At 37.9% G+C, this 26,188-nt stretch overlaps 1 protein-coding gene across 7 annotated transcripts in view; it reads left to right on the forward strand.

The window, feature by feature from the left end:
- Positions 1–796: 796 nt before the first annotated feature.
- The window catches only part of LOC103703292 (protein SEMI-ROLLED LEAF 2-like), a 34,717-nt gene continuing 9,325 nt past the window's right edge, over positions 797–26,188 (forward strand). For 2 of the 7 annotated variants that reach the window (XM_039131521.1, XM_039131522.1), the window contains exons 1-14: positions 797–965; positions 1,706–1,840; positions 6,617–6,691; positions 7,501–7,616; positions 17,008–17,122; positions 17,234–17,362; positions 21,223–21,270; positions 22,185–22,369; positions 22,470–22,666; positions 22,805–23,097; positions 23,339–23,488; positions 23,590–24,024; positions 24,115–24,264; positions 25,561–25,636. In XM_039131521.1, coding sequence (XP_038987449.1) covers positions 1,706–1,840; positions 6,617–6,691; positions 7,501–7,616; positions 17,008–17,122; positions 17,234–17,362; positions 21,223–21,270; positions 22,185–22,369; positions 22,470–22,666; positions 22,805–23,097; positions 23,339–23,488; positions 23,590–24,024; positions 24,115–24,264; positions 25,561–25,636 — 2,104 coding nt within the window. In that variant the 5' untranslated portion in view covers positions 797–965. Of the gene's footprint in view, positions 966–1,620; positions 1,841–6,616; positions 6,692–7,500; positions 7,617–17,007; positions 17,123–17,233; positions 17,363–21,222; positions 21,271–22,184; positions 22,370–22,469; positions 22,667–22,804; positions 23,098–23,338; positions 23,489–23,589; positions 24,025–24,114; positions 24,265–25,560; positions 25,637–26,188 lie in introns of all 7 variants that reach the window. The other 5 variants (XM_008786098.4, XM_008786099.4, XM_039131520.1 and 2 more) reach the window with 4 other exon arrangements.

A 26,188-nucleotide genomic window follows, 5' to 3' on the forward strand; every position in this document is an offset into this window, starting at 1 on the left:
TGTTTAATGGGTTTAATTGGATATAATGGAGATCGATGTGACTAGTTTATTTATTAAAGGTGACCGTCCTTCACTTAACTTGACAACCTGATACCACGTCAGCAAGATTTGGTTGGGACATAATCAAGTTAGAGTCATAAATTAGCAGACATGATTAACTCCTTAAATATATAGCTTGAGCTTGGAGGACTGACAAGCTTGACCCACATCAACTCATTACTAATCGAGTTAGATTGAAATTATTAAGAATGAAACTTGAAATTAACCTATAAACTTGAAATTATATATTAGAAAGTGAGGAAAAATATATGAAAATACTTTTCCCTTCCATATCAATAAATTCTGAAAGGATCATCCCCCTTTTCTACCAACATAATTAATATATAAATAATGCATCTTGCTTTGCTGGCTGCTCAGCTCTCCCAACGAACGAAGCATAGAAGGTAACGCGCGCCAACTGGAACCCACGCGGGCTGGCTGCAGTCCCTAACGGTCAGGTTCGACCGTCAGCCAATCAGCGCGGCGTGTATCGCGTCGTCTTCCAGACGGCGTTGCAGCTCGATCATCGGACAAACCCCGCCCTGGATTAACGGTGCTGCGGGGAGCCCATCAATTTACACCAAAGTTCCCCGGGCCCACATAATCTTCAAGAATTTTTACAAATCTTCGCGTGCCACGACTCATGGGGAACTTGTCGGGTGCATGAATTGGTGCCCGTTCAAGATTTCGAGCTGCTTCGCCTCCCTTCTCATTGAAAAAATAAGCATATATATCTAACGGAATTTTTCTTCGGCTCTCGTTTAAATAGCCGGCCATCATTCTTTCTCTCTCCCTCGCTTCTCTCCGCGTGGTCCGCTGGTTTGGAGAAGGGAGCGAGACGCGGGGAGAGGAGAGGGGGAGACGAAGGGGGAAAGCGATTTCCGGTCTCTCCCTCCGCTCCGTTCTCTTTGGCACCTTCCCTCGAGGTAGATTTCCAAGAATTTGTTGCAGTTTAGATCGAATCGCGTAGTTTTCTTCCATGATTTTGTCCTGCGTATCGACTCCCTCTCGTGTCTAGGTTCTCCTCATCTTGACACATTTTGGTTTGTTTTTTTTTGTTTTTGTTCTTGATCGACTTCTTGATTCTTGTTGATCGTTGGCATTCTTTTGAAGCAATTGTGGACTTGGTACAATTGTCGTTAAAGAGATGAATCGATGCCTTTTTTTCTGATAGGCTTTGGATGTCATTAGGCTGAGCCTTTCCCTTTTTTTTCCCTGATTATTTTGGGTAGGTTTTGATGTCAAGCCGTTGATGTCAAGCCGATACATTGAGGTCTTTTTATTGCATCCAGGATTTAATATTGAAGAGTTTCATTGCATCAGGGTCTGGGATGAGTTGATTTAAGCTTTTATGGGGTATTGGTTCATAGGATGTGAAACAGATAGAACACTTTGATCTTTTTTCCATTGTTCTTTTAAAATTCATTTTAGTTTTGATAGTAACATGTAATATAATGCTGGCAGAGCTCCTTCTATACAATTTTGGTTTTTGAATTTACCTATAGACTTAAAATGAAAGCTTTTCTTGCTCAAGTTAGGATTATTTTCTTGGATTGTTTTGACTGGTCTTATTACTAGAAGAGATGAAATGTGTCGTTTGTTAATGGATGTTGGCAATCCTGAGATCTAGAAGCTCTGATTAAAGTGCTGCTACCTACTGTTGAAGATGGGGGTGATGTCGAGGAAGGTTTTGCCTGCTTGTGGAAGCCTATGTTTCTTTTGCCCTTCACTGCGAGCTAGGTCTCGACAGCCAGTGAAGCGATACAAGAAGCTTCTATCTGACATTTTTCCTCGATCTCAGGTCTGTTTTTATGTATTTGTCTGTTCCTTCATTGTTTAATACTTGTTGTTCCAGCAGATAACTAGCTTTTGGATGTTTTCTCCGTAACTTTTAAATTTGAACCACTTAGTTCTCACTGTCAATGAGAATGACGGCAGTCAGGTAAATTCACTGGTTTTTCATGGTGTCATGCCAATTCTTCTTGTATCAAAGAAAAATGCTGCTTGTTTCTTTTATGTTGATATGCTCTTTCTATTGATAGATGTTACCATTTTACTTGGTGCAAACTCTGGATGGTGTGTAGTGTTATCTATAAGCCTTTAAAATTTTGCTTCTAAGATGTTTAATAACATTGTCAAGCTCTAGATTAAACTTGCAACGAGACCCAATATTCAGTTTATCGTGGATAGTCAATATTGAATACTGAACTAATTAATAGCTTTTTTATTTTTGAATTCTAGTACACATCCACAGTTAGGATACATAAGTGCAAATATAACAATAATAAAAACTAAAATTTGTCCTCGAGTTGTAATTCGTGACATTTCGAAAGGTGGAGCTCATTGCTACTTTCCAAAAAAAGAATGAATTTATTTTCAAAATAATAAAGAAATTATGCATAAACATTGAAAATAGTTGAGTTTTGACAATGTAAAATTCCTTGTGAAAAGGAATCACCAATGTATGCTGATATTGTTCTATTGCAATCTTCACAACCAAAATGTTCTTTTTGCTATTCTACATGCATTAAGAAAATATCAACTAGATGATCCTTACATGGTGTAGTGGACATCACCAATGCCTCACCAACATCTACCCTTCTCAGTCATAGAACCCCCGACATCAAATTTTCCTTTCCATTAACAAGAGCTTGACAAAGCCTTGCTAGCATAGACCCTTCACTCATAGAACCCTAATCCTAAACCTATTGGCACATTTGCCAGCTCACCCGCTACTCTTCCTATTTTGGCGTGCATCAAAGCATCATAGACCCCTTATCGTTCATATTAACAAAAAAAAAACCCTGGGATTTTGAAATACTTTGCTAGAATAAAAAGAGGGAATATGGAGATCAAGGGGATGACATGGCATGAGTTGGTGTAAGGGAGGAGGGGATGATGGTGGATGGCGGACAACACAGAAGAGGCTGGATTAGGTGAAGAAACATAGTGAAAGGGATGGCTAAGCTACCATCAAAGGCACCAAGTATTGGGATGCCAATGGCTGCCATCATTGACAATGGGTGCTTAGGGAGGAGACTCAACTTCAAGGTGGCTATGAGATTGGGGGAGGGGGCACCAAGTATTGAGGGATGCCAATGGCTGCCATCATTGGCAATGGGTGCAGAAGGCAGAACCTCAACACTTCAAGAGGCCTCGTCAACTCAAAGGTGGCTATGAGATTGGGGGAGGGGGAAGGTGATGCCATGATCTGTTGAGAAAGTGAGAGAAAGGGTTTGTATTGAAGGGGAGAATATGATCGAGGGGTATGAGTGAGATGGGAATTAAACCTGGAGCTAGTCTACTTTAGTTCCTCCTGAAATATCTATTTTTAGAATTGATAGGTTCGACAAGAATAAGCTATTATAGCTCTAATCCGGTTTTTTCAAAGGTGTTTGGATGGAATAAGGCCTTGCCTTAGAGAAAGAGCCATGAAAAAAGGCATCATAGACTGCAATCATTTTAAAAACAAAGGTCATAATGTCTTGATGACATTTTGGGGTGAAAATACAAGAGACTAATTGACCATGTTAGTGCTCCACTTGACTACCAAAATGGTAGGTTATAACTTTTGTAGACCTACTAGCAGCTAAGAAGGACATTTTCCTAAGAAAAGCAACAAGGTCCAAGTCTGCTTCAATCGAAAAGTAAAGATTGTGCACCTCCTAATACATGGTAGTCTGCCTCTTTGGCTTCTAAACTTAGTCTACTTTAGGACTTTGGCTTCCTAATAGGCAGTGATGGCCACAAAACATGCTTAAAAATTTAAAGAGTAAGATTCATCTTCAATGAAACCAAAGCATTTAGACTGACTAAACAATCTTGTATCCACTGAGAAATAACATCACATTAGCAACAACATAGACAAATAAGGTATTGCATTAAAGGTTGCATCAATGGACAAACAAAATTTTTGACAAGAGCATCTTGAATAGGGGTGGCAAATAGTTGGTTTGGGTTGGGTTAGGTCAGTTTAAGGTCATATAGGAAGATTTTGCCAACTTTACTTAAAATTTTCAAAATAAAAAAGGCCCCTTGAGGCCCCTGTTTCGAACGAAACATGAAATCAAGGGCATAACCCTTCCTCTTCCCCTCCCTGGCCCTCCGCAGCCCTCCTCTGGTGATTCCTCTCTCTTCCTCCCTCCCTCTCTCTCTTCCTCTCTCCCCTTCTCTCTCTCCTCTGCCCTCCCTCCCTTGGCTTTGCTATGTTGGTACAAGCCTGATGCAGAATGGCATGGTACCATACCGAACTGTGCCTCCAAACAACTAGTACGGGTTCCGATACCGGCACAACAATCCTTGGTTAGAACTAAGATTGTTTGGGCTTTCGAATCAGGGAAAGAGGCGAATTGAGCTAAAGTAGGCCATACTAGATCAGACTAATTGGTTCTGCCTGGTTTTAGAAGTTATTGACATGATTCACTTGGTTTGAAGTTTTGAACTGACTCACACTTATAAAATTTCTGTCCCCCCCGTATTGTTCTTGGTCTCAACTCTCAACCCTCTTTCTCGTCTTGCCTATCTCTTCAATTGCTGCCATGTTGGACTATCTCGTGACAACCTCTAGATCTTTGAGACCATCTCCTCCAAGGTTAGCAGTACTTGTATCGTGACTTATGCTGGTCAGCTACTAGGTCCGTACGATAAGGTATGGTATTGTACCTATAAGGGTATGTAGTATTGTGCCATTGGGTGCTGGTACCGCAAATCTAGAGAGAGGAAAGGAGGAAGAGAGGCATGGGGGTACTTGTAGGCGGCAATTCAGTGCAGGATGGTAGGTAGGCAACATCAAAGGAAGTAGCAATAGTGAAGTTGTCAAGGTCCTAGAGAGCAATGGGCGATTTTGAGGAAGGGTTTGGCGGCTTTGGCCCATTTGGGGATCTTGGAGGGCTTGTAGTGGAAGATGTCAAGTGTGAAGAGCGGGTGGTTTAGGATAGAGAGAGGGAGGGGGAGGATGAGGCGCTTGGTTGAGGTAATTAGCAGTAGCAGTTGAGGGCGATCGATGGCCGGGTCGTGGAAAATCGGGATCAAGGGGTCAAGGGAAAACTTTATATATGTGCGACTGTTTTGGCCTGAGTGAACCAATTCAATACCACCTGAAATTGGGTAGAGCCGGTAGGTTCAGTTCGATTGGTCACCAAGCTTGCTGAATTCACCACCACCATCATCGGTCGTCCTTGATGCTCGTGATCTCCACAGGCTCCTCCACCACATCCACCACAATTGTCTTCTCTGAAAGCCACCATTGAGATGCTAGACCTCTATGCCTCCCTCTCTCCCTCTCTTTCTCTGCCTATCTCTCTAGAATTGTGGATGAAACCCTAGATTGGGCAAACTTGGTACCTGACTTGTGTGTAGCTGCGTATGCAGTACCAGCTCGGCCATCCTTTGAAGAAAGACAAAGGTAGTTCACTTAAATGTAATTGAGCTTAGTTTTCATGCACTTAACTTGCAAAAGGAATGGAGTGCAATAATTCAGTTGAGCAGGGGTTAGGAATTTGATAGCCTTGGTGAGATATAGAACCTAAGGTAATTAGTGTATTAGCTGTCACAAGATTCCCAAATGATTGATATGCCTTGTTAGGGCCTGCTCGCTTTGGGCTGTTATGCTATGAATTCTAGAATATATGAGCTAGGGATCTAGTACACTATTGACTAGTGAATTATCACAATGTCTGCAGATATGACATAGACATGCTATTTTAGACTTTCTAAGTCTTCTATTTTATGCTTTTTCTTTTTTCAATGTACTATTTGATTGGTGTTTTAGTTCATTTTGTTGGCTCGATTAGTCCATGTTCTTTATTGATCATAATATCTTTTAGATGGTACAAAATGAACCCCCTCCAAAGTTCATAAAAAAGAAGCTTGCGGTCTTGCTGAAATTTGCACAGCCATCTTAAAGTGAGGACGTCATCCAAAATGTCATTACATCTCACACTAGAAAATATTTCAGATATTTTCATTGAATTTTTGTTAATTATATGAGTTGCTTGTAGATATTTATCAAATCAATGCAGTCTAAAAGACGTGATCATGGGGTTATACTGTCATATTTTTCTGAAGTGAGATTTCTGCTAGTGCATTGTACAAACATATTACTTTAGAAGCTCCAGGTCTAAGGCCATCTTGTAGAACTCTCGGACTAACTACTGCCATAAATGTAGGTAATATCTCTGCAATATATTCCATTTCTGTATGCTTGCTGACTCACTTGGCTTGTTTTTGCCTGTTTGCCTCTTTTGTTTGTAGATTTTACTCATGAACTGCATCCTAATCTTTCAATCTGTATCATGCAATATTTGCCATTTGCCATCTATTAAGCTTGATTATCTGGTACTTGTGTCAATGTTAGAGACTAGACATCATGATCTGGTACTGATAGAAGACATTTCTTACTGACAAGGAGCAGGCTTCTCATTGTTTTCATTAAAAATTTCAGTTGAACAATTAATAAAAACATAAATTATTTTACTTTTTAGCTGCATGATTGCTCATGTAGCGACTAATAAACAGAATTTTATATAAATGCATTTACCAAAATAATTTGTTTAGTTGTACATCATTTTTGTTGCAGGATGAAGAACCAAATGATCGCAAGATAGGCAAACTATGTGAATATGCTTCTAAAAATCCACTGCGCATCCCAAAGGTAGTTATCCTTCTTTTCTCTCTGCCATAATATGAAAAATGAGGTTGTATTCTCATTGTTATATAATATACAGCAAATTATATGGTCTTTTCCTTTTATTGATGTCATTTGATTCTTGTTGCTTTAAAAGGCTCAAATTGTGAATTTTCATATGTTTTGGCTGAACCTCTTGAAGTTTCTTTCTGAATCATTTAAACAGCATTGACAAAAGGATGGAAGATATACGTGTTTCTTAAGAATTGTTATCTTCCTTATATGTCAACAAATTGCTTTAAGTTTTTTTCTTCAATTATTGGAATTTCATTCCTTCAGTCGGTTTCACCTTATAGTTGGCTTCACTTAATGCAGTAATTGCATCAAACAAGGAAATATATTAGATTTTTAAATTTTGGCATTCTGGACTCTGCAAATGGAAGATGTCAAAGTTTTGTTAGCTTAGTCATTCACAATTCTTATGATGGTTTAATGATTTTATAAGATAAATTTTATTTGTATTTTGTAGTGTTAACTAGTTTCTTTATAGTTGATAGCAACAACAAAAGTGACCCGAAATGATTAATGTGAATAACTAAATTGATATTATAGGGATTGTAATCATTGAATATTTATCATACTTTTGTACTCTTTATTTTCTGTATAGAGATTTGACACAGGTAAAAGATCATTATATTGAGAGAGCATATTCTTGCAAGTTTAATTTCTAACTTGTCACCTTGCCTAATTTTGTAATGTTTTTTTGCATATGACTACATTGTTTTGTTTCTTCAAACTTATCCAGTGTTACATTTATATCTGTATAATTTTGGCAGATTACAAATTATTTGGAACAACGGTGCTACAAGGAATTGAGAATCGAGCACTTTGGCTCAGTAAAAATTGTCATGTGCATCTATCGTAAATTATTAATTTCTTGTAAGGAGCAAATGTGAGTTGTTACTTCTGATGAATCAAATGCTTTTCTAGTTTGGGTTCATAAGTTGTTCACCACCATCTGCTCTTTCCTCATAATTAGCATTATCTCATTTTGTTTGCTGATGATGTTCTGGCTACAGTTTTTTATTCCTGGTAAAGTGCTAGCTTCTGTTTTTCCTTTTTCTAAAAAAAATCAGCAAGATAAATGACAGAACACCATTCATATAGATAACAAAAAAGATCAAAGGAAAGGGACAGAAAAGGACACAGACTTTATATGTTCTTCACTGTTGTAAGTTTAGGTCGTTAGGTGAAGGTGAATAAAGAGGCTTTCTAGTATATGAGTCTAGAGGGAGGTTGTAATCACAAATTAAGCCATTCTGCAGCATTTGATCAGTAATCACAAGCATATAACATTTAATAATCACTATCAGAGCTCTCAAAATTGGTTAGACTAGTAAATTTCAAAAGTGCTTAAGCTTCCCACCTTATTTTAAACTTAGCCATCGCATATCAGTTTACATATTGTTTTCTCTTCATATTCATGTGGTTCTTATTTGCTGACTTATTTGCATCGATTGTTAGAAAATAAAATTATCTTTTAAATCAAGGGTTTAAATCTTGATATCGAGGCCTAACCCAGTCTACAACTGGGTTGTATATATTAGGATGGCTAGGTCGGTTATAAATATCCATTGAAAGCAAGAACTAAGAGGAAAAATAAACAATAAAAGTAGATTAAAAAATTGGTGTGTTGTGATGCTAGACCTTCCCAGGTGTTGGGACATAAAGGTCTTGGTCCATCTCACTCTAGAGAGAGTTGGGGTCCTGAATGTTTTAGGACAGTTTCTCTTTGTCCAATACTAGATGATTGATAGGCGACAGACAGAGCATCGATGTGGCTGGTGACTCGTGGGTGGACGCCCTCTCCTTGAGACTGGCCGACTATGGTTGACGTCGAGGCAGGGGAGGGACTGCGGGTATGCGACCTCCTCGACCTCGGCGGGGCAGCTTGGGGTCCGGTCCCTTGCCGAGAGGGTTCGGTACATACCTTGCCGAGAGGGTCCGGTCCCTTCCACTACCGGGGTGTGCGGGTCCCGATGTTCAGGTGTGCAGTACCTCGACTAGGATCGGAGTCAGGGTGGGGAAGCTTTCCCGGGTGCTCCGGCAGGAGCACGAGCTAGGGCTGCAGTGTGCTTGGATCTGGCGCCTGGGCCTTCACCCGAGGGTCGCGTTGTTCAAATGGAAGGTAGTCTAGGACCGGCATCCGACGAGAGCAGTACTCAGCGGACGAGGCTTGAGGATTTTCGCAGAGTGCGGGGTATGCGAAGTTGATGAAACTGTGGACCATGCGCTGTTGTAGTGTTTATGGGCGAGGGAGTCATGGCGTTTGGCAGGGTTGTTGCAGAAGGGTTGGTCTTAGGGGAACCAATTCTTTGAGAGCATCCGTCGGTTGTCAGGCAACCCTCTGACACGCCAGAAGGCGGTTAAAGCAACTTGCACAACATACCAGATCTGGCTGGCAAGGAATGCTCGAACCTTTGGTGAGCACAGCATGTCGCCAAGGCTCATAGCGGAGAACGCCCGGGTGCATGCGGCAGAGATTAGTCATGCTTCCTTCTTAGACACTCCCTTTGATAGCTCGGAATATCTGGGGTTTTTTTTCTGCCTCGGCAACATTCCGTACGATGTTCTTCACCTGGGAACCTCTATCCTCTAGCTTCCTCAAGATCAACTTCGATGTCGGTACTATATGAAGGCTCGATGGGTGGAGCGGGTTTTGTCATCAAGGACTCGTATTCCAGGGTTGTGGCAGCAGGAGGTTGTCAGTTATTCGATTGCACGGTTTTCGGTGCGGAGCTGAGGGCGGCCTGGACGGGTCTTCGGCATGCTCGGCGTGTGCTATCAGCTATTTCAGTCATCTTGGAGGGTGACTCAACTACGGTCATCAGTTGGATCCAGGGGGTTCAAGGGTTGCTGTCGGCGACCATCCATTACTTCGTGACATCTAGATGATGTTGAGAGATGGAGGAGTTGTCCAAGCTAAGCATATGTTTAGAAAAGCCAATGGGGTTGCGGACTGGGTGGCCACCTACGTGGCCAACCACACCAGCAGTACCGTGTGGATAGGGGATAGGGAGCTACCTCAGGAGCTCCATGACATTTTGTTTTCTGACTTTATTGGGTGTATCCGTGCACGTGTTATATGAATCACCTGTCGTAGCAAAAAAAAAAAAAAAATACAGTACCACCAAGAGTTAAAAGAATGGACGGGTCCTTAATCTTTGTTTTAAACACATTATGAGTATACATTTAATGCTTACATTCTGAATCATATCATTGATCTTAGCAAACTTATATTGACCTTTGGCCCAAGGTTTCAAGTATTTTTGCTAGTGTGAGTGCCAATCACTGACCAGCAAGGGTCATTGACCAACAAGTGCTATGCTGAAACAGAAAATATTAAATAAGGCCATTTTTTAAAAATCTTTTTTAAAATTTAAAAATTAAAAGAAATGATTTAGTGGGTATCATGCTAACCCTGTGTCAGGCTTGGCATGATACATGCCAACTAGCATGGACTGGCATGTGATGGCACTTAAAATCTTGCTTTGGTCAATGTAATTCAATGACGCATTCATATGCTTAATTTAGTAATAAGACCCCTTGATAATGACTTTTATCCATCTAGGGATACATCCGTGGGTTAATGATACTTGAAGCTTCGCCATAATTTCTGAAAAGAACACTAGCTATCAAGAAAGCCCTTTCGTTCCCCTCAGATTGATAATTAAAGCATTTTTTTATTTTTAAAATATCTTCCAACAAAGTGCCATGTACTTAATAGGATGGATCCTATCTTTTAGCTATAAAATTTCCAGTTTACAATATCCCTTAAATGGGATATGTAGTTGAGATACTTATAAGGATGTGTACTGTGTACCTTTTCCATTCTCATGAAAGGAGGTAAATGCATTTAGTACATATGCTATACAAAGATGGTAAAAGGACATGATTTTGCCAATTTAAGCTTTTAACCTAGTTCCCTCATCAAACTGAAGCTTAAAGATCTGGTTAGCTTTTCAAAAAATGGTTGTTAATCATGATACTATGGTCTATAATGAATTTTTTTGCTTTACAAGGAAAGGAAAGATTAAAGTGAGAGACAGAAAATGAAAACACAAGGAAAGACAGAAAACTTGTGGAGGTATCCTACCTCTTCATATATATACTTTTAAAATGAAGTTGCTCATATTGGCAATTGGAAATGGTCTAATCTGCTCGGTTATGATGGCCTGAAGTATAGGCTCAAAGCTAAGTGCTGCTTAGCCAAATTTTACAACCATGGCATTTTCCCCTGGAGGCTGTAATTCAACCAACAATGAATAATTAAGTTCTTTATTTTGTCTTCGTTATTGTGTCAAGGAGTTTCACGCAGAAGCCAATTTGTGGTACATATTTTTAAGGAGAAATACATACAAAAAGTTGACTTGCAGCCTTTTACTGTAGTGGCAATTTCTTTCTCTGATTGAGAGTGGATGCAAGTCTATTCATATTTGATATTGCTAATATAAAGATAAACTTTTGGGACTTTATTAATAATAGACGGAGGCTTGATTATAGAGAAAAATTTGCATATATTTTATAGGAAATTATACTAAAGTATCTCTTCTAAAAAAATTAGAAATAATATATTGTATGAGAGTGCATTGGTGTCACGACCCCCGCCCCGCTTCCGGCGGGCCGCCGCGACAGTCCTAGGGTGCGGGTAGGCATAAAGCCACCAGCCACCACGTAGAATCCTACTACCTATCAATCATCAATAAATTCTAAAAAAATTGGCATGATGCATGCACAAAATGATCATATTTCCTATATTGACTTGTCAGGATTATCTCAATATATACAACAACACTACCTGTCAGAGCAGCAATCACATAATCTGTCACATAATAAACCTGGACAATATATAGCAATACATTATCACAGGCACACAACTGATCTGCACATATATATATACCTGCTTTCCAATCCATCCATGGTCAACCCATATCCACAACAGGATCTATGACTGTAACTATACACTACATACAACAGAAGGTTTATAATACACCAAAAGGTATAAACCTCTATCTACATTATATTATGGAGCGGCACAGCTAGCAGGCAACCTCTAACCCTGCTCCTCTCTATACAACACCTGTTCTGAAATCAAAAACACCAAACTGGGGAGTGAGTATATGAATACTCAGTGAGGGGAGTAGAGAGTACTATGCACATAAGACAAGATATAATCATGGCTCGAGGTGAAATCTCAAGAACATATGAGCTGTCATCAATAACAGGATACACATAACTCAACATAAGAAATATGGAGTAATCATCACAGTATCACCACAATCACAATCAACTCATCTGGAGCATATATAGAATAATCAAGTAAACATATATGCTACTCATGAATATGCTCAACAGATCATAATGCTGGAACATACAAATCGGGTGTCAATATGCGAAGTCATCACTAGACAGCTGTCGGGAGGTGGGTCTTACGCCCCAGGCGAACCACAACAACTTCCTACTGTCACATGCATATGCAGGATAAGACACCATACCGATAATATAAATGCTGGCCAGTATTCAGAACAGAAATCCATAGAAAACCGTGAGACTCATCTCACATCTGAATACTAAATGGCACCTCGCGGAAATTCTACATCCGCGGAAAGCCATACTGCACCTCGCGGATTCTTACTATGCCCGGCGGCAAGCAGATATATAAGTCGCAGGACCGACCGATCCTACGCCTAGGGTCGTGTCCCCCCTAGGAAGGGATTGGGCTCCGCCCATCCAGAAGGCTACTATGTGTACACAGGCCGATGTCTAACCCCATCGACTATAGGTGTCTTGTAGATACTGCCAAGCCATGCATAAATGCCATAATGCATCCTTCCAATACTCTACTAAAAAGGAGCATAATCAAGACTACCACTCACTCGGCCACGACCCAATCATAACTAACATCAGGGTTGGGAGTGAGGAATCATGGGAGTGCAATGCAACTCAATATACCACTGAAAAGGTTCTACAAGTCTTTGAAATAAAGGAAATGAAATCAATTTACAAAAGAAGTCATTTCACAATTCGGAAACAATTTAACTACTCATCTACCCCTTGTAATTCCTCTCAATGTTTCCTCAAATGCATGTACAAAATAATCAAGCATGGAGAAACAAGATTATAGAGGAATCTACTACAATATCAATCAATATGCACAAGTGGAATCAATTCACACTTGGCGACATTCATGAAAATGAATTAAGAATGCTCATGGTGCAAAGTACATGACTCCCACTCACCTGCCAATCCTCCACGGCCTCGATACGCCTTCAAAACTTTATGATAGGCAGTAGGAGGTTTCTTCTTCTTGCTCCCTAACTTCTTGCCTAGCTGAAACATACATTAATCATGCTCTTAGTCTTGTATCAAGGGCCTATTATCTATGTATCAATCATAACATAGAAAGCTTTAGTTGACTTAACTTCCCCCTTCCCTAAATCTTTTTCTTTCTTTTCTTTTTATTTTTCTTGTTAATTAACTCACCATTTATGTGTATTAGGGACTCCCTTGCATGAGTATAAGGTCTTCCTTAGCCTAATCTAGGCTTAATACCCTATTATGGCATGAAATTTCTTATTTCCCACCCGGATGAACAGTACCCCGGACCGACAGCGGGTTACTTCATCCCGGTTTTGGTCCACTTTCCAAACTCCAAATTTTATGAAATTTTTACCTAACATTCTACACTCATGGGGGATTTCAAAGAGGTAAGATGCATTGCTATTGGAGGCCGATTGACCCCCGAAACAATTTGCCGAAGTTGGGACTTCGACACAGTTTTTCCGCAATGCCGGAAAAACTTGTCGAAATCTGATTCTTCCTCTTTTAATTACCTCTAAAACTGTCATCTACCCTTTCTATAGCCTAAATTCTTTAGAATACTAGGTAGGGACGGGTATTTACCTTTTTCTTTTCGAAAAATCGAGGTCTTTGCGTAGAGGAAAAAGAGACCTACGCTTTTTCCTTCAGCTGGCAGTGCAACCGAGACTCCCTTCCACCTCGAATCCCCTTCCCTTCTTCTTTCTTCTTCTTCTTCTTCTTCTTCTTTTCTTTCTTTCTTTTCCTTCACCGCCTGAGACCACTCTCTCTGTGTCTCTCCCTCTCTGTTTCAAATCCAACGCCTGAGACCACCAAACCCCCTAATTAAATCACATCAAGCACTGTTCACCCTTTATTTAACATTATTAAATTTTCATTTTGCCCCTAACACTTCAACGTATATACTGTTATGCCATTAACTTTTGATTCCTTCCAATTTACCCCTTATCATATCAATGCATCTTCATCATGCCATTAGATCCTGATTTCCTATATTACCCCTCTTTAATTACTTAATAATTATTCTTTTCTTTTTATATATAAAAAAAGAAAATTTTCCAGGGTTATTACAATTGGATCTGTCTCTTTGGCTTATCTGTGCCCTTGAGATGAATTTTCGTTCTCTATATCAAAAGGTATCATCTTACTCCATCACTTAGACTATTTGCAAATCCAGCAAATTTTAGAGGGTTAGCTGCATGAGTTTAAAGTTTAAAGTTTAAACTGTGACGGCCTTCTTGGATTGGAATTCACAACCAATCATTAGAAGGATATCCATAAAATCTACTTACTCCTTCTGTGGAGTCTTCTCAAATGAGAGTTGTGCTCTTCTACAACTGACCCCATGATGGGAAAAGGCTTGGATGATATGCTTATGATCCCTTTTTTTTAGCACTATCGCTCATATTTGTGTTTATTTGTGCAAGATTTGTTATGGATTTTGTATTAACTTGTTTCTGTGATTTTCTTAAATGTGTACTCTTTTCCTTTTTTTTGCTTGAAAGTGTGTGGTCTGGAATAGAATGAAGATGCAGAAATTCAAAGATGGATGCATATGATGCAAGCCTTTGAAGTGCATAAAATAGTTAAAAAAAGTTTTCCATACCGAGGTCCACTTTATAACCAAAAATATTGGAACCTCATATTATTATGGTACCTAGAAGAACACATAAAGTTTAGGTGCGATAAGATTTTGTTAGAAGACTGATTGTAAGTTATATTATTAAATTAATCAATTAATTTGGATGGTTTTGAAGTGTTTTAATATCCTATACTTAATTATAAGTTAGATTAAGGAGTTGACAAGTAATTACAACTATTTTTATTTGAATATGATTTTCTGATTTTATCTATTGTCTTCCACATCATATTGTAATTGAATATTAAGTATCAAGTGAATATCGATTGCTCTATAGAAAACTTGTCTCCCTTCCACATCCATTTCTTTCTCGTCCTTCTTCATTTTTCTTCTCGACCTTTGTCCTCTTACAAATTGTAGCTCTCTTGTATATTTGTTTTTATCTTGATTCTTGAGAAGCTTATAACTCAACTCATAGAGATGATATGAACATAGACAACAATATGGATTAATGGTGGAGATTTAAGAAATGTTGATGATTGTAATTGAGGAGTCAAAGCACATTGAGGGTGCCTTGTTGACTTTAAGATTAAGAGGAATATGGACCTTTCATGACCCACGTTGGCAATGTGCATATGGGGGCCTAAATAACATGTCACCGGTGGAGACACCATATCTCGAACTCATTCCCTTTTGAAATTCCAAAGTTTAACTTATCAAGCACAATTGGTGGGATCTTCTGAGTTAAATAATGCAAGAAATACCATCACACCAAGATGAATGGATAGTATCTTTTGCAGCTATTCATTTGAGTTGGTCAGCAATTTTATGGATTCAAATAAAAGATGGGCTGGTCAAAGAATGATCGTTAATAGTTCTTATTAACTCAGATTGATACTTATCCTTTTATCAACTTATAGATCCTTAAAGTGCTACGATATGATAGGAGCATAATCCAAAAGATATGATAAAGTATGAAAGAAAAAAGTATGAGAATAGGTATTATGGAGATGCTACTTTGAGTGAACACCTTTCTTAGAAATAACTTTTTTAGGAGAGTCTCCTCCTTAAGCTAAAAGCCAAGAAGTTCTCTCTATAGAGTTTGTGTTTTCCTCGATAATTATCAAGGTTTCAACTACCGGTTTCAGACCTTGTACTGGTATTTTGCCTGAATGTTACAGTACCAGATACCAATACATGGTACAGGACTGCATGCCATACCAACACACTGTGTGCTGGTGCTGGAAACCATCTGGAACGGTATGGTACCATTTGTACCATCCCATTCTGGCAGAATTTGAAACCTTGATGTTTATGGACTCACCTTTATTAGAATAATTCATTTATTCTATTCATGTTCTTCATCCTAGCTAGTTTACTTCTAATTTTATTAGAAGGAAGCTACCAGTAAGAGATTGGTTTATATTTCTGAAATTCTTCGATGTAGCAATAAGAGCATCTTCTCTTGGAAGTTGGAAGTCTCATGACATGCCCTTTGTATGTATGCCATCTAAGCTGCCTGGCACATTATAAAATGGAATCATTTTATTTTATATTGTTTCAGTGGATGCCTTGAAGGGTCATATCCAGCAAGCTTATTTCTCTTTAGTGGTGCTCCTTTATTATCAAAAGAAAAAGAAGATGTGACAATTATTCTCAAAGGGGATCTGTTGAATTATGATAAAGCCAAAGTTATTTCTAAGTTCACATGGAACAAAACATTACTTTTCCTGGTATATCACCAACTTGTTTTGAGAGTTGTAAAGCAAAAATTTGGAATAAAATAAAGTATTTGGAGAAAATTTTTTCTGTAGCACTTTATTTCCTAGCATTATCTATTAGCTAGGAAAGGTACAGAAAATTAAACTTGTCTTCAAACTAGATGCGCTTTGACGTGATATGCAGCTGGATGAACATGGCCATGGATAACTAAATAAGCCCTTCATGTCTTCATCCATATCTTTTCTAATAGATTCTTAACTGCGATGTTAATAGAGAATTATAGGTTTGACCTTTTCTGATTGTTTGGATAATTGGTCACCACTGGCACTCATTTATAGCATGGAAGAGCTCCTTCATGGTTGTATTTAACCTTCTCCTGTTCTTTCCTCGAATTGCATGCATTTAGTTCTCTTGTCTGTGGAGCTGGATTGTGTTCTACAGTTGATTTTGATCTTTGGGTCTGCTTATTGCCCTCTTTCATTTTTTTTCTTTGATATGTAATTTTAAGCTGCATAATTAATTTCCTCCTTCCCTATAGAAGTTATAATTATCTTTTTACTGATATTTTAAAGCAGAAAACCAGAAACTTCTGTATTCTATTTTCATGAAAGTAATAACAATCTTGTAAAATTGAATGATGATCAGTAAACTGAACTCGCTGCAGGCCGCTGTTTGCTAGCAGTTTATTGACCATTATATGCACTCTCTTGGATCAAACAAGACAGGAGGAAATGCGAATTATAGGATGCAATACTTTTTTTGACTTTGTAAATGGTCAGGTTGGTATATCTTTTTTGGGAACAAGAAAATATGACAGACACTCTAATCTGACAATTGATAATCTAGTCAAGCTAGGTAGCTCATTCCTTACAAGAAACTCTTAATTTCAGAGGGACAGTACTTACATGTTCAATTTGGAAGGCATTATACCAAAGCTCTGCCATCTGGCTCAAGAAATGGGGGAGGATGAGAGGGCACACAATCTGCGTGCAGCAGGCCTGCGAGCCCTTTCTTCTATGGTTAGTTTTCTCTCATGTGTTTAGTAGATGACACTTTGTTGATTCATCAGAATATTGTTGTAGATATAAGTATTATGCACAACATTGTTTACTGTACCATCCCGAACTAGGCGGTACGGGGGCGTACCGTACCAGTTTGGTACTAGTACTTGGTACGGATGGTGTACCGCACCGTACTAGTTCGGTACTGGTATCCAATATGGGTGGCATACTGACACTCGGTACGGTAAAAAGATCCTGTATCATACCGTACCGATAGTGCTAGTGTGGCATCGGTATGGGGTCTGGTACTGAAACGGCGAACCTTGATGAACAGTGCTTTGTTGATTCATCAGATGTTGAAATAAAAATTAATTGTTGTGCTTTATTCCATTCCTCTATTGTCTTTCTTTATTGATGAGATAAGGTACCAGTCTTGTATTGAAACTTTGAATACCTTGCTACAAGTCTTGTATTGAAAATATGAATACCTTTAGTATGTGTTGAGAACTTGAGATCCTATTTTCTGCTATGGGCAACAACATTATGGTGTTTTTGCCTCATCTATGTTCTATTATAGTAACATGCAAAAAGTGACAGAGGACATTCACATCAAGCATTAGCTGATATTTTGCTATTTAATGAAGAGATCTAAATAGCAAATAAAATTGTCAACTTAGCAAATAAATGTTATTTAAAAATACAGATGTCTATAGTGCAACATCATATTATTGTAGAAACAGGAGCAGCGAAAAGAGTAGTAAGCATTAGAAAATAAGTTTTATTGTACCATATACTTGGTAGAGAGGATATCTTGTTTACAAATGAATGTAACAGCACGTAGAAAACTTGTTTTTGCTTAAGGTTTTCTTGGATCATTTTCCACAGTATTGACAGGAATATTAGCACATCCGCAATAAGGAAGCCATCAATCAGAGGCTACAACACCACATCCTCCATAATATTGGATTACTGCAATGGTTGGAGAACTCAAAATCAAATCATCATTCTCCTTAGTCCTTACAGCATCTGTTGTGTGGTTACCATGCCAAACCTGATTGTTACTAACTCACCTCTAGGAGGGTTTTTGGTACAACTCACCTCTAGGAGGTTAAGGCAGCCAGGAATAGGAGTATTGAAACTCTTGCTATTAGCAATTAGTTTCAGTTAGTAAAAATGGCATGCTTGAACTCCTTTGAATTTTCTCTGGTCCTTCCAGATATTCTAAACAGCAAAGCCAACAAGCGCAGCCGAATAAGATGTACAACTTCCATCCTCCTTTATAGTTTGATTACTAGGACAAAGATGAACACTTCATGATTCCTGTGCTACACTTAATTCTTTTGCCAGTACAATTTCTTCCCTAGACAGATGCTGGACAGCAAGGTGTAATCTGTTTTGTTATCGAATGATGCGATTAAACATGTATAGTTCATGTTCATTTCTTTTCCTCATATGTTATTCTATAAAACAAATGAACATTTTATCAGCTTAAGATGCTGCAAAATTCTCCTCATCTCAGTATGGTCTACGGGACCGGTACGTGACCGGTACGGTACCGGTTCGGACTGGTACGGAACTGGTACGTGACCGATTCGTACCGGTCCGGGCCGCCACCGGTACGCTGACCGGTACCGGTACGGCGGACCTTGCATCTCACCCTTTAATCATATGTTGTCATTTCAGTCCTATCATGAAGTCTTTATTTGTATCAGTTATAAACATAGACTGGACATTACTTTGCTTCATTATAGGTCTTTCTATATTAGTTGAGACAATCCTTGATGTCTGGCTTGGTGCCATTATTCCTCAAAAGAGTGGATTTTCAACCCTGAGAATGATGTAAATTCTGCCTGAGCCATTGCAAATATTTGTGCTGTTGAAAGGTTCTGCCGAGTTTTGATGTGATGTTTCTCACTAAATCAAGACTTAAGACCTGTTTGAAACGTGAGAAATCTGCCTATGTCTCATCATTTGGACAATGAATGGTTAGAGTTGAACTTTCTATATTCTCTTCCGTTTGCCATATTACCTCACCAAAGAGCTATTGGCTACTTATAAAATACGTATATACAAACTGAAAATGAAAAATTTCCTTTCAACTACAATTTTGCCTTCTCTCAGTACATGATTGGTGGTTCTTAACATTCAATTTCAACAATCCAACATACTTGGTTAGTTGGTTTTCTTCTTTAAGATTATCTTTGAATAGCTTGCTTCCTTTATCCTTCAGCCATTTAAATTATCTTCTGGGGTTTGTAATCCAATTGACATATAGCATGTGAAAATCAGCTTTGATGTAGAATTTGAACATTATATAATTCATAGTCACTGAATGAATCAAAATCCACATACTTCTCTTTCTGGTTTTTGAAGATTTCTGCTGGTCAATGACACTGCAAACCCTTGATGGGTGGTCCGATTGTTGTAGAAATTGCCATGATTGCATTTTTTTGGTCTTGGTTCCTGAGGCTATGTTTATTGTTAACATGTTTAATTGCTTATAAATACTTCAACTAACAGGTACTTGGGTTAGGTATTTAATCCACTTTGTTTCTCTAAGTGAGCCGACACTAGTTCAGTTTGGTTACTTCTTAAACAGCTTGAAAAATCTATTTTTCAAATGATAAGCGTGCCATTGAAGTTTTTACTTCCTTCTATGACCATGGTGAAGACTTAACTTGATACCAGAAAATTCATGTATGATAGCTAAAGATAATTCCCTCAGATGAATTTAGGGGCATCCTCATGTTACTCCCTGAGAAAAGGGCTAGCTATTGTTATCTGCAATTTGGTAATTGTCCTTCAATTTGGCAATTGATTTGTAAATTTTTTCCTTTTAGATTCTAGGTTTTCTTGATCAAATTTTTCCTTATTATCTCTAGTTGGGCTATGTTTGATGTTCTTTTTCTCATATCTTTTATCATAACCTCCATCCATTTACCTTAGGTCTTCTCCTCATTTTTGTACATCCTTTAACCAAGATTAATGTACCCTTGCATATTGGATTCCCTCAAACCTTCATTATAGATGACCGTACCTTCTTAGTTGATTATCTATTGCCTTGTTCTTCATTTGTGAATCTCCCACATTATTTGTGACATACTCATATGTCATTCTATCCTTTTAGGTTTTATAACACATCCATCTCAACATTCTCAATTCTACTACATTCGTTTTGTTATCTTGAACCTTCTCTATTTCCCAACATTTTGACCATACATATTGCATGCTTATTGTTCTATTTAGTTTCCCTTTAATTCATTGAGGCATGTATCAATCTCATGATAACCCAGAAATATCTCTCCACTTTATACAGTTTGCTCTAATTCTGTTGCATATGTCTTCATCTATCTTTTCATTTGTTTGTATAATAGATTTCAGATTGTGTTGAGATCCCTCCATGATAAATGGCCCTCAATTTCAATTGTCATTTTTACTAAAAGTGCATTTCATATCCTCCATTTTAGTTCTGCTGATTCTTGAGCGCTTATTATTTAAGGCTTTCTTCCATACATTCAATCTAGCATTTAATCTTATTCCTTTTCTCAATCACTTAACAATATATCATTAGAAAACAAATCGATAGATGTCAGTATTGTGGAATAATAAGTTAAACAATATTTCTATCTCTTGATTTTTTTTTCATTTGTTATTATGAATATGCTCTTTCTTGGGAGACAATGAAAGTTTAATGTTCGAAATTGAAATTAATTTGAATAATCACTTTGCATTTAGTGGATTCCTTGTTTGCACAATTTTTTTATTTCTTCATATTGCACTCCATTAGTATGCATATTCGTAGACCATTTTTTTCCTTTTATTTGTACACGATCTAATTAATTATTGATGTGTATATTTGCCTTCATTATTATTCACAGGTTTGGTTTATGGGTGAATACTCCCACATCTCCACAGAATTTGACAATGTAAGCTTGCTTATGTTGCAATTTTAGCATTTCGAATGAAATGAAGCATAAATTTTGTAATTTTGTTTATTTGGTTCTTACTTACAAGGTTTATTGATATGGTGAAATCACAAGTAATTACTGTAACCATAACCATCTAGCCTTTTTTTCAACTACTGGGAGTTGGCTTTATATATTCTCATTACCATTAAAACACTGCCATGGTCATAAGAATATGTCAATAACTATGAAATGGATCCTAACTTTAGGAAATTACTTTTAATATAATTAAGTTTCAATTAACCTGATAATCTACCGAGGAGCTCTGAATTTTTTGCATGTACAGATCTAGTAGCAAATGTAACACATCTTTAAATGAAAATTGTTCCGAAGGATAATTTAATATTTTCTGAGAAAAGAATTTTTAAACAATTTGAGATGAAGTAATATGAGAAAAACTCTGCTGCACTTATGCAAGAAACAATTGTGCAGATGGCCATTCTGATGTTCATATGTAGGCATTGCAGATAGCTGGGATCAACATTTTGAGATGACTATGGAGTAAAACTAGGAATAACAAAGTGAACTAGAAGAAGCTCGAGAGCTATACTAATAGAGATTAAAACTAAAGAGGTCGTAGTCTCAAATCTCAAACTCAGTCATTCACACATGTAACCTTTTTCCTTTTTACTTAATCTCTGCTTCTAGCATTCAAACATAAAGTATAGAGAAACAGTTGTCAACTTGTCATTATATTTGACTGTGATAACTGATAAGACTATTTTGAATCCTATGTGCTCATTCCCTCGATATTTGTTATTTAGTTATTTTTAATCTATTTTTCATATCCAAAAATAATGCTTCATGGAGAGCCTTTATTTCATTGCAACTTACCATTAGTGGATGTCTTTGCTGTTAAACTTTTATTAATATAGGTTGTTTCAGTGGCTTTGGAAAATTATGAAAGCCTCTATAAGAGCTCTGAGGATCATAGTGACGATGACCGAATCTCCCAAAACCGATGGGTGCAAGAAGTCCATAATGCTGAGGCTCATGTATCTCCTTTCCCAGTTTCCATGACAAGGATTGTAAATGATCGAGGGGAACTAAATCTGACTTTGTAAGACTTTGTGACCTAGAAGACTGCATTCATGCTCTCAAATTAGTTTTCTTTGATGAACAATTATGTCCATTCATGTCATTTTGGTTCATCTGGACAGGGAAGAAGACAAGAGCCCCAGCTTCTGGTCAAGGGTCTGTGTGCATAACATGGCCAAGTTGGCCAAGGAAGCAACCACTGTACGACGTGTTTTGGAGTCTTTGTTTCGGTATTTTGATAATTGCAATTTGTGGTCACCTCGTAGCAGGCTTGCTCTCTGTGTTTTGCTGGATATGCAAATAGTAATGGAAAATTCTGGTAAGAATTTGTTCATCTTATTGATTTTGTATTACATTCAACTTTCAGGCATTTAATACCAAGTAGACTTTTTCTAACAGGCTAATGGTACACAAATTCCTGTCTATTTACCTTATCAGTATGTTTTCTAACTTGCAGGGCAAAACACTCATTTGTTATTATCTATGTTAGTCAAGCATCTGGAACACAAGACTGTCTCAAAACAACCTGACATGCAGCTAGACATTATTGAAATAACCACCTGTCTTGCCGTCCAATCAAAAGCTCAGAGTTCTGTGGCAATAATTGGTGCAATAAGTGATCTACTGAGGCATTTGCGCAGAAGCATGCAGTGCACGCTTAGTAATTTAGACTTGGGTGATGACATGATCAAATGGAATAATAGATTTCAGAAGGCTGTAGATGGGTGCCTTGATCAGTTAACCAAGAAGGTAGGTTAATTAAGAATTTCTTAAAATTGTTTGGCTTCATACAGAGAAATATTTCAGAGGTGCTTGTGCTTATTACAAGTCCTATACAGGCACAACTTCTGGAATTAGAATTGATCAAGATGTTTACAGGAATTCATGCTATAACCATTGTTTTTCCAGTAAATGTGTATAATTTTGGCAGCAGCAACTGTCTGCAGTCTGCACCCATATCTAATATAATGATTGTGCCTCTGCTATTCAGGTTGGTGACGCAGGACCTGTTCTTGACATGCTGGCTGTGACGTTGGAAAACATCTCAAGCACTGTATCAGTTGCGAGGGCAACCATTTCTGCAGTTTATCGTATGGCACAAATAATAGCATCAGTACCAAATTTGTCCTATCAGAATAAGGCAAGTTGATGGCATCATTTTCTTTTTAAAAATTTATTTAGTAAACTCAGTTTTCTTTCGAATTTCCTGATATTATGTCCAGCCTCCATTATACATTGCAGGCATTTCCTGAATCCCTGTTTCATCAACTGCTTTTAGCTATGGTCCACCCAGACCGTGAAACACATGTGGGGGCACACCGTGTCTTCTCTGTTGTGCTTGTTCCATCTTCTGTGTGCCCTCGTCCTTCTTCAGCTAGTGTGGGTTTGTATAAGAAACAGGATCTTCAAAGAACGCTCTCAAGAGCTGTCTCTGTCTTTTCATCTTCAGCTGCTCTTTTTGGGAAGTTAAGAAGAGACGTGTTTTCCTTGAGAGAAAGCACATGTCAGGACAATGTGGATAAGGTTTCTAATAGTGATGATGGACAACAGAATAGCAGCAATGATGCAAAACTTTATAAACTTCAGTCATCTCAAAGTCGGATGCGTAGCGTAAAAGGCACTTCATTACCCTCAATTTCAGAAGAAAATTTTTCGAGCAGTCCATACAGGGAAAAGGTACATGACATACTCATCAAATATCTAGAGTCTCAGCTAGTTTTTTCAAATATCATCACAATGACTCTTCTCCCATGCACTCAACTTCAGGACCCAATTTCCCTTAGGTTGAGTAGTCGTCAGATTACGTTGATTCTTTCCTCCTTGTGGGCTCAGGCTATGTCACTTGAGAATACACCAGAAAATTATGAAGCCATTGCTCACACTTACTGCTTGGCGCTGTTGTTTTCTCGAGCTAAGGTAAATGCATTATATTTAGGGTGCTATGATTTTGTAATTGTTGCAATATTTCAATTGAAAAACTATGTATTATTTTGTGATAAGATTATTTATATGTGGAGTTATGTTGCACTAAGACATAACTTGATTTTGTTTGTTGCTATACAAATACTGACCTGCATTTAGCATTGACACAGTCCTGAAATGATAGGACAGGTTTATATCTGATTGTCGGCTAATATACTCATGTTATTATATACCATTCTTGTGATAAACATATGTTTTTCTAGTTATATGAAGTCAACTTATTGCATCTTCTTCAATTGCATTTCAGATAGAGGAATATCCTTATCTTTATTTTCTTTATTTTGTTAACTTTCTAGCGTGCATGATGATCTTTCTCCTTGAGGAAGATCTACCTAACAATAGAGCAGCAAGATAGGAGGAAGAAGCTGCAAAAAGAACTTTCGAACTTATAGAACAATAGAGAACAGAACTAGAAATTTCATTCAATTCAAAGTGGCCTTTTACAATGGCTAAGCACCCTATTTTGGTATAATTTTCCTTTTTAAATTTTTTTAGCCTATTTAAGCATTAAAAGAAAAGAAACAAGAAGAGAGAAAAAGGAAGAGAATTTCACCTGGCTATTTGTGAGATCGAGGCTGGTAATGGCTACAAATCCCCTTTCTCCAAGCTTTCCCTACTCCCCACCTCTTCCACACCTTCCTTGAATTCAAACGAGAGGAGAAAGACTGAGAAGACCTTTTCTCTCTTTTACCCAAATTTGAGGTCGGAACTGATAGGTGCCAATCAGAGTGGAACCAGGAAGTTCCACTTGGTTTGGACTGGTTTTACCCTGACTTGAACTGAAACTAGGAACTGTCCCAATTCTGTGTCAATTCGGTTTAGTATTTCTTTAGTGATGAGTTAGCATATAAAAGTTTCATACTTTTGGTTCAATCTTGTGAATGAATCTTATTAGGGTTAATTGAGGTCCACCCGTGGTATGGACCACCAATTTATGTCTGATCCCTGCTGACTGAAATTTTTATTCCTGCCCCTTGATTTTAAGTTCATTTCATGTTAGTCCCTGGCTATATATGCACACAACTGTGCGCATAACAAATATAACTGTGATAAAAATAGACCTGACTGTTTGCAGAACTCTGGCCTAACTGTTTATAGGGAGTAGACAGAATGCTGACTGTGAACGGGCTAAACAACAAATGACAGTCAAACAAAGGACTGGTTATCAAATTTTCCTTCTTATTCAGACTTATGCTATCCTTTTTCTAACTTCATTCTTTTGTGATGCAGAATTCATTTAATGAGGTATTAGTTCGGAGTTTTCAGCTTGCGTTTTCATTAAGAAACATTTCACTTAGAGGAGATGGTAAGTTCAAAAAATTTGGTTTAATTTTAGTGGTAGTGCAGATGATTGGTAGCTTATTTTTAGCTGAAACTCGTTGATTTTAAGGAAGTCTTTTAAAATTTCGTAAACCATCCATAATTCTATGCTTTAGTTATTTTCTTAATTATGGAAACTTTGATTTAAATCTCACTGTAAACTTGTCGCTGGCATAGGCTTGACACATTTACATTTACCTCATGTATGTCGATTTAGGGCCCCAAACGTGTGGATAATTTCATGGGGGTTGATGCAACTTTTGGGATATCTGACAACACCCCTTGTTCAAATGAATACTTGCATTGCAACTTAATTACATAATGAAACTACTCCATCTTTCCATTAGGGCATCATCCCAAATATATATGCAAGTGGACTGACACACCAAGATGCTCCTCCCTCGCAGACTCAAGGAAGATATGGACCAAGAGTTTGCAATGCAGACTGGGGTGGTTCTGAGAACTTGTTGAGTCTGAAGGTGAAGTTAATCATGAAATTTTCAGCAAGTGATAATGAAATCCATCAGATTTTTAACTA

This window comes from Phoenix dactylifera, chromosome 11 (assembly GCF_009389715.1).
Source record: "Phoenix dactylifera cultivar Barhee BC4 chromosome 11, palm_55x_up_171113_PBpolish2nd_filt_p, whole genome shotgun sequence".
Lineage (NCBI taxonomy): Eukaryota > Viridiplantae > Streptophyta > Magnoliopsida > Arecales > Arecaceae > Phoenix > Phoenix dactylifera.